We start from the raw sequence: 12708 nt of genomic DNA on the forward strand, positions 1-12708 counted from the left end.
GTTGCCGTCTAAAATGTCATCTTGATAGCAAAAAGTTAGTTATTGTCAGAAATAGTTAAAAAATCATGTTAAAATATTAAAATTTACAAGTTATAATTAGATATTTTCATAATGGTACAGCGTAATGTTGATATGCAGGTCCAAAACAAAAAGTGCCTTTTTAGTGTTGTCGGATATTTTTTTTTGTGAAATAGAAATATTGCGTTTGTATTGCAAAACTAAAAGTGGAAGTTTTATTGCAATGTAAGTATTACGACAAATATACATATATTGAAATTTAACAATTCGTTTTTTTTTTAAATGTTAGAAAACCAGCCTGTAATCCTGTAATTGACATAATTGTAATGTAATATATTCCATTTAAATGTAATATATTACTTTACAATTAAAAAAAATTAAATTTAAAAAATATATTACAAATATATACAGGCATTAATTGAAATTTTTAGAGTGCGAACAAACACGAGAGGCGCTTTATTACTTACTTTCATTTCTTAACATGACAGATGAAGTTCTAAAGAGGGATGTTTTGTGAAGTAAACTTCTCGCACCCAAATTTTCATTGGCACAGGCAAATTGACAAGCAAAAAAGACAGTCTCGAAGTGTCAATATTAAAGAAGCGAGGTTGACATTTTAAATATTTTTTTATTTTTGGTTTATTTTATTACGTTGCTTTTTAATATGTCTCTTTTGTTATACACATATCATGTAAACAAATTATCATGTATAACAAATTATTAAACACCATTATGAAGAAGCAACGTTAAAATTCCTTGTTTTAAAAAATTTGAAGTTTTTAATTCTTTTGCATTCATCTATGGGGTCTTCCAAAAGTTGTTTTTCTTTTCACGAGATTTTTGAAGCATTTTTTGCTTTTTAATCGAGCGTTTTTTTTTTCAATTTCGCTTTTTTTTTCAACCTTTTCAACTTCGCTCTCGTGGGCAATCGACAACTTTTCGCACTAGTTGCTCAATATGTTATTTTTACATTTTTCAAAACGGCACCTTCACCATTTTGTCAAGAAGGTTGGAATTATTTTTGACTATACGACGATACTATTGTATTTGAACATTTTTATCACAGATCACATACAAAATGTTTATTAAAGTACTGTACCACAAACTGTACTGAATTCACTTTGACTTTCGAAAGACTATGTTGGCTAGATATTTCGAGCTTTGAAAATTCTTTTAATTATTTAGCTTCATATTTTTGGACATAGGGTGGAAAATAAAATATATTTATACATAGAATAAATTTATTTATTCGTGTTAGTAAGTATAGGGGTGTGGCCCTCCGTGCCATTCACAGTCGAGGGGCTCGTCTCCGGCTGAGGTACCTGTGATGTGGAAGCTGAAGGGTCTGTCTCTCTTTCACTATATCGATAACATCTAAGGTACTATAGATAGATAGAGTATTAGGTGTTAAATAAAACAACAGAAATCATATTCAATTAATAGATTTTTTATTCATAAATCTTTGAAGAATAATTTGCCCATATATTTTTCATTGCTACAAAGGCATCAGTAGTTTTTGTACGTTCAGAAATATTTACTATAAAAAATATAATAATTAATATATTTTTTTTTTTTTTTAAATATTTTTTACCTTTTGACCACCGTACAACTTATTGTGTTGAACTGATTGGCTCTTTCTAATGTTTCTTCATAGATCCAAGTGGTGCATCATTGTCATCAAGGGCAACACCGAAAAGATTTTCTTCAAAAAAATTAAGATAATATTTTATTTTCCTATAATATTTTTTTCCCTTTTGGCCACTGTACAACTTTGTATTTGCTATAAGACTTGGGGAAGGTTACAAATCAATAATACACCCAACACAGGCTGTCATACCTGGTGGAATTACACGTAATCACACAATACTTCTTCATATTCTATTGCACAACAGCGAGGTGGTGTTTCTTGACATCCCGCTATTCTGAAATTGATATAGTTTCTCGCTACTTAATTTAAAACAGCACTTACTTGAAATTAAAGTCATAGTTTATGAATAAAATACCTGTGCTTTAGACACATCGATTATCTTTGTGCCTGAACGGAAATTGTCGATTTAAACGGGATAAATCAATAATATCCATGTGGATGTGCTTGAAATACATCGTTGCATTGGTATTTAACTAAGGTATTTAAGCAGCTTGTAATCGAACGGGCCTCCCTAAGTGGGCTTCTAAGTGGACATGATTAAGTCGAGAAAATCCGGGGATGGTTCGCATTCTGGATGGATCCCGGACGCTTCAAAACTTTTTCCAAGTACTAATCCAACGTTTCTGATGAGATTCCTTCGCTTTTTCTACGGAAAATTTGAGTTTTTCCGGTTTATCTCATTTTTTTTTTCTGAAAATGTAACCGCGCCAGACATTAGTCTTCTTATTTTTATTTTTGAAATTCTATGGCTGAGAACTTCGGTTCGTATCCCATGCAAACGTCAGCGGCCAGATGATCCCTAGAAGTAGGGACCGGATAGCTCTAGTGGCCAAAGACCCCAGCGGCTAGAGTCATCTGGCCGGACGTTTAGATAGCCGGATAACTCCAGCAGCTCTGGCCTTCGGCCATTAGAGCTATCCGTCCCTTACTGGAGATCATCTGGCCGCTCGCGTTTGCGTGGGATACGAACCAAAGTTCTCAGCCATATAATTTCAAAAATAAAAATAAGAAGACTAATACTAATGTCAATTTCAAATAAAGTTTGTTACTTTTTCAGAAAAAAATCAGAAATAATCCGGATAAATTCCAAATTTCCGTAGAACAAGCGAAGAAATCTCATCAGAAACTATGGATTAGCACTTGGAAAAAGTTTTGGAACGTCCGGGACCCGTCCAGAATGCATCAAGTTTGAATGTAAACCGTCTCCGGATTTTCTCGACTTGATCATATCCATTTAGAGCCCACTTACGGAGACCCTTTTGATTACGAGCTGCTTAAATACCAATAGAATGATGTATTTCAAGCACATCGACATAGATATTATCGCTTTATCCCATTTAAATCGATAATTTCCGTTCAGGCACAAAGCTATCGATGTATCTAAAGCACAGGTATTTTATTCATAAACTATGACTTTAAGTTCAAAGTAAACGCTGTTTTAAATTAGGTAGCGGCAAACTACATCAATGCCAGGATAGCGGGATGACAAGAAACACTACCTCGCTGTTGTGTAATGAATCTCCGTAGAAGATGAAAAAGTATTGTGTTATTACGTGTAACTCCACCAGGTATGATAGCCTGTGTTGGGTATACTCGTAATTTGTATCCTCCCCCAAGTCACATTGCAAATACAAAGTTCTACAGTGGCCAAAAGGTAAACAAATATTTTAGAAAAATAAAATATTATCTTGATAACTATTTTAGAGAAAACCGTTCGGTGTTGCCCTTGATGCCAATGATGCACCACTTGGATCTATAAGAATATATATAATCTTATATTAAAAATATATATATCTTCATAGATTTTATGAAGAAGTACCTATTGGAAACAGTCCCCGAAAGTGCCAATTAATTCAATATACAAGGTGTTACATGTAGATCAGTACAGGATGGCAGTAAAAAATATTATTCCAAGAAAGTTTTAGGAAAAATTAGTTGATGCACAAGACTTTTTATGGATAGATTTTAATGGAAAAAATTAGGGACCTGTCCCAATTATTGGCACTTTAGAACCAGCTTTTAGAGAAATGGTAAGGTAGATTAACTAATTTTTCAAATATATATAGTATCTCATTCATTTTTATTATTAGGATCAGCTGAAGGTTGGATTAAATGCACGAGGATGTTGTATACTGCACTCATGGCTGTGTTTATAGGAAAACTGTACATATCAAAATAGAAATCCAGAGATTTAGGAAAGACAGACATGTTTACGGATGGACGTATGCAGCAAGATTATCTGAATATATCCGATTACTGGACAAGGTACGTGGTTAAATATATTTTTTAAAGATCTTTGGTAGAAATTAAACTATATTTTATTTAATAGACCATTGGCGGTGTAACAAGAAGCTTTGGTAATGATAGTTTTCTTGTAGAGTTGGTACAAACACTGGCAAAACATTGAAAGTGGAATGAAGGCAGAGGAAGGACTTTGAGGAATTCAAGACAGCTTTTTGGAGCAGCATTAAGTAGAAAAAAAACCTCTAAGTAGTTAAAAGTTTGAGACAAATATTGTGAATCACCCTGTATATTGATAGAAATATTTTTAAAGTATGCATTACCATTATCTATACATTTTAAGAAGTGTAATCTGGAATTATTAAGAACCTTAAATAGAGCATTTGGCATGCAACCAGTAATACACAATTGGACCTTCCAGTATACGAGACCAGTATGGTTAACTGAGGTCTTGCAGATATAACTTATGTTAGTAATTATTATGTTAGTTTGTACAGAAACACCACGAACTGTATATTTGCTAGTAGACCCTTTTAGTAATGTATCTAATACCGTATGATCGAAAAAAACGGCGTCCAGTTGGCTGGGAAATGGCGATCGATCACATTTCCCATATAAATTTACATATTATGAGAGCGATCTTCATTTCATAGCCATCGCTGACGCCGTTTTTTAGATCATACGGTACAATGTACAGTATGATCGAAAAAAACGGCGTCCAGTTGGCTGGGGAATTACGATCCATGACATTTCCCATATAAATGTATATATAAAATTTTGTTCGTTATGATCGTAAAAAAACGGCGCCCAGTTGGCTGTGAAATGACGATCGTTGACATTTCCCATATAGAATGACATCGATCTTTATTTCATAGCCATCGCTGACGCCGTTTTTTTTTCGGTCTTACGGTTCAATATACCGTATGATCGTAAAAAACGGCGACCAGTTGGCTGGGAAATGACGATCGATGACATTTCCCATATAAATTTGCATATAAAATGACAGCGATCTTTATTTCATAGCCATCGCTGACGCCGTTTTTTTTTAGATCTTACGGTTCAGTATACCGTATGATCGTAAAAAAACGGCGACCAGTTGGCTGGGAAATGACGATCGATGACATTTCCCATATAAATTTACATATAAAATGACAGCGATCTTTATTTCATAGCCATCGCTGACGCCGTTTTTTTTCGATCTTACGGTTCAATATACCGTATGATCGTAAAAAAACGGCGACCAGTTGGCTGGGAAATGACGATCGATGACATATAATTTTACACATATAATTTTACATATAAAATGACAGCGATCTTTATTTCATAGCCATCGCTGACGCCGTTTTTTTTTTGATCTTACGGTTCAATATACCGTATGATCGTAAAAAAACGGCCCCCAGTTGGCTGGGAAATGACGATCGATGGCATTTCTCATATAAAATGACAGCGATCTTTATTTCATAGCCATCGCTGACGCCGTTTTTTTTTCGATCTTACGGTTCAATATACCGTATGATCGTAAAAAAACGTCGACCAGTTGGCTGGGAAATGACGATCAATGACATTTCTTATATAGAATGACAGCGATCTTTATTTCATAGCCATCGCTGACGCCGTTTTTTTTTCGATCTTACGGTTCAATATACCGTATGATCGTAAAAAAACGGCGACCAGTTGGCTGGGAAATGACGATCGATGACATTTCCCATATAAAATGACAACGATCTTTATTTCATAGCCACCGCTGACGCCTTTTTTTTCGATCATACGGTATCATATTATTAGGTATGTTCTATTACATATGTATCATTGAATTTAAATATATTTACGTTTTCAATTATTTATTGTTTCATTACAAAAATAGTAGATATTGTTACATTACCCCTGATTACTATTCCTGAATATTAATATTTTAATTCCAATTGCGTAATCTTTATATAAAAGAATACCATGTTTGTGAATAATAATTTTTTGTCTTATGTAGTAAAAATATATATTTAATAAACTAAATTTATTTTAAAATGGTCCAAAGTGTTGTCCCTGGTGACAATTTATGGTCGAAATAGAGCAAATTGTTACTGCAGATATTTTTTCCGCAAAATGTGCTATCTCTAACGATTCGACCTCGTTGGCAAACTTCAACCCTTAATAACTTTTTTCTAGGAAAAAAATACCTACATTTTTTTACGTCATTCGATAGAGAATTAAAAGCTCTATCTCTATGCAGAATCTCAGCTCTATCGGAGATACTTTAATTTTAAGGGCAAAATTTAGCAAAGGGGTTAACCTTAGATATTTTTGAGCCGTAAAATTAAAGTATCTCCGATTGATCTGAGATTCTGCATAGAGATAGAGCTTTTAATTCTCTATCGAATGACGTAAAAAAATGTAGGTATTTTTTTCTTAGTTTTCGAGATATTGACGTTTTTCAAAAAAAATCTAACTCTCCGAGCTCGTTGGGCATATATTTTAAATTAATTATTATTTTAGAAAAATGAATTTTTAAAAATTTACCTTCACCATTTTGTCAAGAAGGTCGGAATTATTTTTGACAAAATTACCATGCTGCTTGAATATTTTTATACTTTTTTATTAAAAATTTATTTTTTAATACGGCACCTTCACCATTTTGTCAAGAAGGTCGGATTTATTTTTAATTATATGAGGATACTATTGCACTTGAACATTCTTATTAAACTTTTTTATTTGCTTGCCTCAGTTTTAGACCCGCTGAATTCACTTTGACTTTCGAAAGACTATATTGGCTAGGTATTTCGGGCTTTGAAAATTCTTTTAATTATTTAAGCTTAAAATTTTCGTACTATAGGGTGGAAAATAAAACACATTTTGCACATATAATAAATTTATTTATTCATGTTAATAAGTATAGAGGTTTGGCCCTCCGTGCCCTTCACAGTCAAAGAGCTGGTCACCGGCTGAAGTACCATCTAAGGTACTTACAATAGGTAGTCTTAGGTATCAAATAAAACAACAGAAATCATATTAAATTAATAGATTTTTTATTCATAAATCATCGAAGGACAATTTGCCCAAATATTTTTCATTGCTACAAAGGCATCAGTAGTTTTTGTATGTACAGAAATATTTACAATAAAAAATAAAAATTTCTGGTTTGACTATTATTCTCTCTTTTTATTGACATTGATTGTCATGTAATAAAAACATTAGCGTTCAAGTGTAGAATAAAACCAAAAAAACAGAACAAATATACATTAAAATGCCTCAAAATAACTTAACAAACAAACATTAATCCTCAGAAATTAAGAAAAAAAATGTACCGTATGCTCGAAAAAAAACGGCGTCGAAGAAGGATAGAACATAGAACGTTTCCAGACACAAATCTATTTCCAATAAAAAAAATTTAAAGGGCCTTTAAAAAAGAAAAAAATAAATCATGGCTAGGGCTTGACCTCGCCAAAATTACCATCGATTGTCATTTCCTAGCCGTCTCCGACGCCGTTTTTTTTCGATCGTGTGATATTTTGTTTTGAACAAATAACCATAATAAAAAGAAGTCTTTTTTTTTTCGGTACATACTTGTAAGAAGCAAATACTGTACATATATCCATATTAACAATAATTTTAAATTTTATAAGGCATATTATTATATATATTTTTCTAAAAATTTCCATAAATATTTGCTGTATTTTTCTTCCAAGGCACTAAGAAAATGGTATTTTTTTTTTTTCAAAAAATGGACCTATCGTAGCATTACATAGCATCTTTACGAAGAGCAGTGACTAGGTTTAAATATAATAATTTTTACACAATATAGTTTTTTTTTAAATAACATTTAACATGAAAATAAAAACGAATAAGTACGGATATCCGAACCATGTTCATATAAAGCTCCGCCTACACGTAGCGTTTTACCTGTCAGGTTAGACGGATTAGAACTAAAGACTAGCTGCACACTGGCAGTTTTACCAGCGAGATTTTATCGATTATATAATTTTGAGAAGAAAAAACATGGAATTTAGATTATTTCGGTGCAGGCAAAACGACAGTTTTGTTGTAGAATTGAATGATCGCGCGAGTTCTTAACTGAACCAGTAAGACTGTCAGGTAGAACTTTACGTGTAGACAGCGCTTTAATCATATAACTTTTCTACAAAATGCGCTGTTCAATAAACAAAGCGGCCAACTTTGCGATTGTGACAATATTTTTTTACTACAACACGACATTTCCAATTGAAAACAGTTATTTTTTTAATTCATAAAAAAATAGTTTTACATAGTTTTTTTTTAAACAAAGATGGCCGGCAAACTCAATGTGGTCCCTTTCTATCAAAAAGACTGAAGCAGTCTTTTTTTAAGCACCAATTACCTACGTAGATTCTTATAACCTTAAAAATACATCTCGCCGTTCAGTAGATGTAATATAAGGCATTGTTTCAAAAAGGATCAATATACAGCGTGTTTCAAAACTAATGCGAGAAATTTTAAGGGTAGATTCCCTTTGAAAATAAAAAAATTAAAGAAGAAATATAAACCTACTCCTTGTGTTTTTTTTATTATAAATTATTATTATTATCCATACATTTTTATATATTGTCACGAAAAATGAGCATCATAAAATTTTTATATTTTTTAAAGTTTTATACAGTGCGGATTCTGATGATTTTTTAAGTAATTTGTAGCTGAATTATTTGACTTTTCAGTATCTCTTTCTACATTAAAAATGAAAGTTTCCAGCTGTCTATTATACGAGGGAAAACAAAATGTTGATAAAATGTTAATATCAAACACGAAAAGTCAAATAAGTTCGCTACAAATTGGTTACAAAATCCTCAAAATCGGCCGACTAGTACAAGCACCTTCACTATTTTGTCAAAAAAATAGGAAATGTTTTTTGACTACACGACGATACTATTAATGCACTCGAAATTTTTAATAAAGTTTTTTTAGACCGACTGAATTCACTTTGACTTTCGAAAGACTATATTGGCTAGGTATTTCGGGTGTCCATATTAAACTTTAAAATTACATCAACATTTTAAGATGCCCGTTTTTCGCGTCGGTTAGGGTCATTTATTTTGAAACACCCTGTAGATTGGTACGAAATTTTGGTCGCTATTGGAAGTTAAAACTATCGGTACCAAGCCTTGTTTAGTATTATTTGTTTTTAACAAAATAAGAAAAAGTTTTGAGGCACTTTAGGCATCAATAAATAGTACGGCATAGTCTCGACTCGACGTGTAGTCGTACCTTTAGTTTCAACGTCCGATACAACGCAATATAGTACTAATTTTTTTAGTCAGCCGCCTAGAAAGGTACAAAATTTTACGAGAAATTTAAAAATTTTTCCTTTTTGTTTTACAAAAGTACAAAAAAAACAGTTATAGGGACGGACTATGACATTATATTTTCTTAAAAGTACTTTCAGCCTTATTTTATGCACTGGCATAATGACACGTTTCCTTTAAAAAAAGTAGATTTTAACGGAATCTTACGGGGGTACTACGAAAAGTACTGGGGTCTGGTCGATATAAGCATGTCATATTTTTTATAGACATCATCATTTTAACTTCATTGTTATTGGTTCAACATGGTTATATCGTACTATCGTACCCGAAATTTGATTTCTGGAATCTTAGTACCCCGGTATAACACGTTAAAAATTCAAGGCCATTTCTAAAATACATGTATATATTAAAAGTATTCGCGTTTTCCATGTCTTTATCACACAATTTCACGTCTTCTGTTCACCTTTAGACCATTCTTAGTGAAAAAATATTTCTTCTGCATCACCTACAGGGCGCCAGAAGAATTTCTAACCAACACGGACAGGACGTTATCTCTCTCCGGGAGTACTTGGTACCCCATCCTTTGACAAAACTGATCCTGCAACAGAAAAGTGTCTTTTTTAGTTACTTCCAGATTTCTCCTAAACGTACAAAGTGTCCCAAATTGGTTAATTATGAGTCAAGGCAATATCTTGTTTTATACTAATCATAATTAAACAACAGAAGTTAGTTACAGGGTGTCCCACTAAGAATAACTCTCGGCTGTACCTCGGAAAGTATTAGCAGTAGGGCCTACGGAAAAATATATATAATTAAAGGGGCTACGAGAAATTGCTGGAAATTATTTTCAGGTTTGTAAAATGGCCGCTAGAGGGCGCAATTGCTATAGAAAATAAGAAAATAGAATTTTTACAGAATATGGGCACTATAAATAATAGCTTCATAATCTTCAGTAAATTTTGGATTGTTTTTGTTAGAACCACTTTCCCCTATCTGCTAAAATAAAGTGGTGGGGGAAGGTTAGATCTATCTTTATTTAATTGTTAATAACTCCGGACTGGACGATCAGAATCCAATAAACGAAGGCTCGTTTAAAAGAGCATTTCTTACTCTATATTATACCATAAAAATAATTGTAATAAGGTTTTGAACGTAGACGCTAGGGGGCGCTTTCTTACAATTTAACAAACATAGCGCGTTTTTTTCAAAAAAATAAAATAAATACGATAGTATATGTTATTTTAGCTGATAGTAAAGAGTAGTAAAAGCTTAAAAAGTCAGCGAAAACCGCATCTTGATATCTTCTTTCAAACCGAAGATATTAACAAAATTACAATAAATACCAAAAAATAAGCCCCTTAATTACCTTATTTTTACAACACGGTATCAGCAGCCCTCTTGATTATGCCCATTCTAACAAAAAAAAATAAGATAGAAAGAGTTAGTTTTGATTTAATCGACGAAATTCCTGAATACCATAATACCAGATGTATTAATATCTAATATTTAAGATATTAATAAGAGTGAACAAGAAACGATGATTCAGTGAAGTCATGGTAGGCTTTGGAAACAAGTTGCTTTTGACGTAACAGTATAAACGTCAAATTGTTATTGGATCAACATTTTTATAGTCTTTTATCTTTTGATTGCTGTTTCAAAATGCCAACAACTTCAACTACTTCAAATAAAAAAGACATTTTGAAAAAGCAATTAAAAAATAAAAAACGCTGCTAAGACTATCAAAATGTTGATCATTAGAGATTAGGTTATTAAACAAGATCCAGTGGTTCTCAAAATTTTAGCAAAAAATATTTGTTTTTGGAAATCCGTTATTTTGGACTTATTTGAAAAACGATAAAGAGAAAATATGTTTCTTTTATCGAGATCTACTACCACCCATTAAAATACTTGCACTTATTTCTGGGACACCCTGTATAAGCGTTTTGACTGAACATGTTAAACGTTATGTGTAGACAGAACTTAATAGGCTGTAAGATATCTCACATACAGGGTTGTTCACCAAATACGCATTTATTAAAAAATAAAATATTTTTAAAGTGTTACTTTTTACCACACTGTCTAATACACATACAAAACTCGGTTTTTTAGTATTTGGGGCAATTATTATTAATCAACGCAAACAGTCAGTTAATGTAGTTTGAATACTGGAATCATATTAATTGGTCCTCTTTAACAAATATTTAAACAGTTTTTTTTTATTTTTTAATGAAATAAACGAATTATATCGACAATATTAGTATCTGTACTCTTTAAAAATATGGTACATCTTTAAAAATAATCTAAAATGTCAATATTCCATGGGTATATTGATAAATAAGTTCTAAATTACAAGAAAATGCATTTTCTACGAAAACTTGAAGGGATAGGGAAAAAATGGTATTATACAATTTGATAGACAATTAAATTGTGCCTTTGATTGTCATAAAACATACAGGGTGTGCCATTTAAATTAAACAAGTTATTGCCGTTTAAAGCTAATAATTATTTAAAATAAATTTTTAGACCCTCTGTATAAGGTAGTATTATTTTTATTATTGCAACACAATAACTGATCAATAAATAAACTTCAGTAAATATTTAGTATTAAAAACTTTGATACCCTTGGAGAAATGAAGCCTTGAAATTTTTACTGCAATTTCCCAAAATTGAAAATATTTCAAAAACGGTAAGGTTTAAGTATAATAAACCTTAATCAAATTTACCTTTATTTTAATCGTAGAAACGAAAAATGTAATAATATACAGGGTGTTCCATTTAAAAAAATACAACTTTGATATTTTTTACTTATTTGGGACACTCTGTATCTTGTCAAATTATTTTTAAATTGTACCTCTAATAGTCCTACATCGAACCCAAAACTTGAAATTTGTAAAAGTCTCATCGTTTAGCTACAATACTCCGTGTCGTATGTGGTGAACAACCCTGTATAATTTTTATATGATATTGTATATGTCATATATAATTTATATATGATATTTTTCGACGGGACTCTAGACTTCTTATTTCAATACAACAAACTCACCTTATCGAATTGGGATCGCCCATGGGCCCGTGGTAATTGACCAGACTGTCCCAGCCGAACATTTGCTGGGCGCCCGGCACGTGGATGCGCAGACAGTGGTCGGCGGGGATGCGGACGGGCCCCGGCGCATCAGCGCCCAGGCCCCTCTCCAGGTACAACGAATTGACGAACACGGGCTGGTCGGAACGGTTGTACAGCCACACGGATCCGTCCGCTTCACGGCACAGGGTCACTCCTACAACAACGAAATAACAATTATTATTTTAATCTAATACAAGGAAGGTATAATGTGGCTAGCACTACGCTGAACAGCTTATACCCTGTGTCCGGTATTACCTCAGGATTGCATAAGTTATTCCGGATTTAAATGGAAGTAGTTTGGATATGGCGTTTGTCGCCTCAGCCTGAGTATCTGTTGGTAATTTACTTATTTCGTTTTGAGCCATTTCCAGCTCCAATTCAATCAGCAATCGACACGAAAGAGAATTAAA

The 12708-nt window shown here is 32.5% G+C and overlaps 1 protein-coding gene and 2 long non-coding RNA genes across 4 annotated transcripts in view; 1 reads left to right on the forward strand and 2 right to left on the reverse strand.

Moving 5' to 3' along the window:
• Window positions 1–932: 932 nt before the first annotated feature.
• On the reverse strand, window positions 933–2382 carry LOC115888805. Of its 2 annotated transcripts, none has more exons than XR_004051319.1 (3): window positions 2022–2382; window positions 1610–1940; window positions 933–1400 (listed from the first exon to the last, which is right to left on the reverse strand). It is a non-coding gene; the product is annotated as an uncharacterized LOC115888805 (long non-coding RNA). The 2 variants fall into 2 exon arrangements; XR_004051318.1 differs by lacking the exon at window positions 933–1400 and adding an exon at window positions 1445–1555.
• Window positions 2383–2691: 309 nt separating this feature from the next.
• On the forward strand, window positions 2692–4569 carry LOC115888863. The gene is made up of 5 exons (XR_004051325.1): window positions 2692–3057; window positions 3114–3320; window positions 3371–3696; window positions 3757–3931; window positions 4045–4569. It is a non-coding gene; the product is annotated as an uncharacterized LOC115888863 (long non-coding RNA).
• Window positions 4570–8569: 4000 nt separating this feature from the next.
• Window positions 8570–12708, reverse strand: part of LOC115888777 (mothers against decapentaplegic homolog 6) — a 122771-nt gene continuing 118632 nt past the window's right edge. The window contains exons 6-7 of the mRNA XM_030908619.1: window positions 12218–12452; window positions 8570–9772 (exon numbers count right to left, since the gene is read on the reverse strand). Of these exons, the coding sequence (XP_030764479.1) occupies window positions 9676–9772; window positions 12218–12452 (332 nt within the window). The 3' untranslated portion in view covers window positions 8570–9675. The remainder of the gene's footprint in view (window positions 9773–12217; window positions 12453–12708) is intronic.

The sequence above is a fragment of the Sitophilus oryzae genome, unplaced genomic scaffold, assembly GCF_002938485.1.
Source record: "Sitophilus oryzae breed Bouriz unplaced genomic scaffold, Soryzae_2.0 scaffold_808_pilon_pilon, whole genome shotgun sequence".
NCBI classification, from domain to species: Eukaryota; Metazoa; Arthropoda; class Insecta; order Coleoptera; family Curculionidae; genus Sitophilus; species Sitophilus oryzae.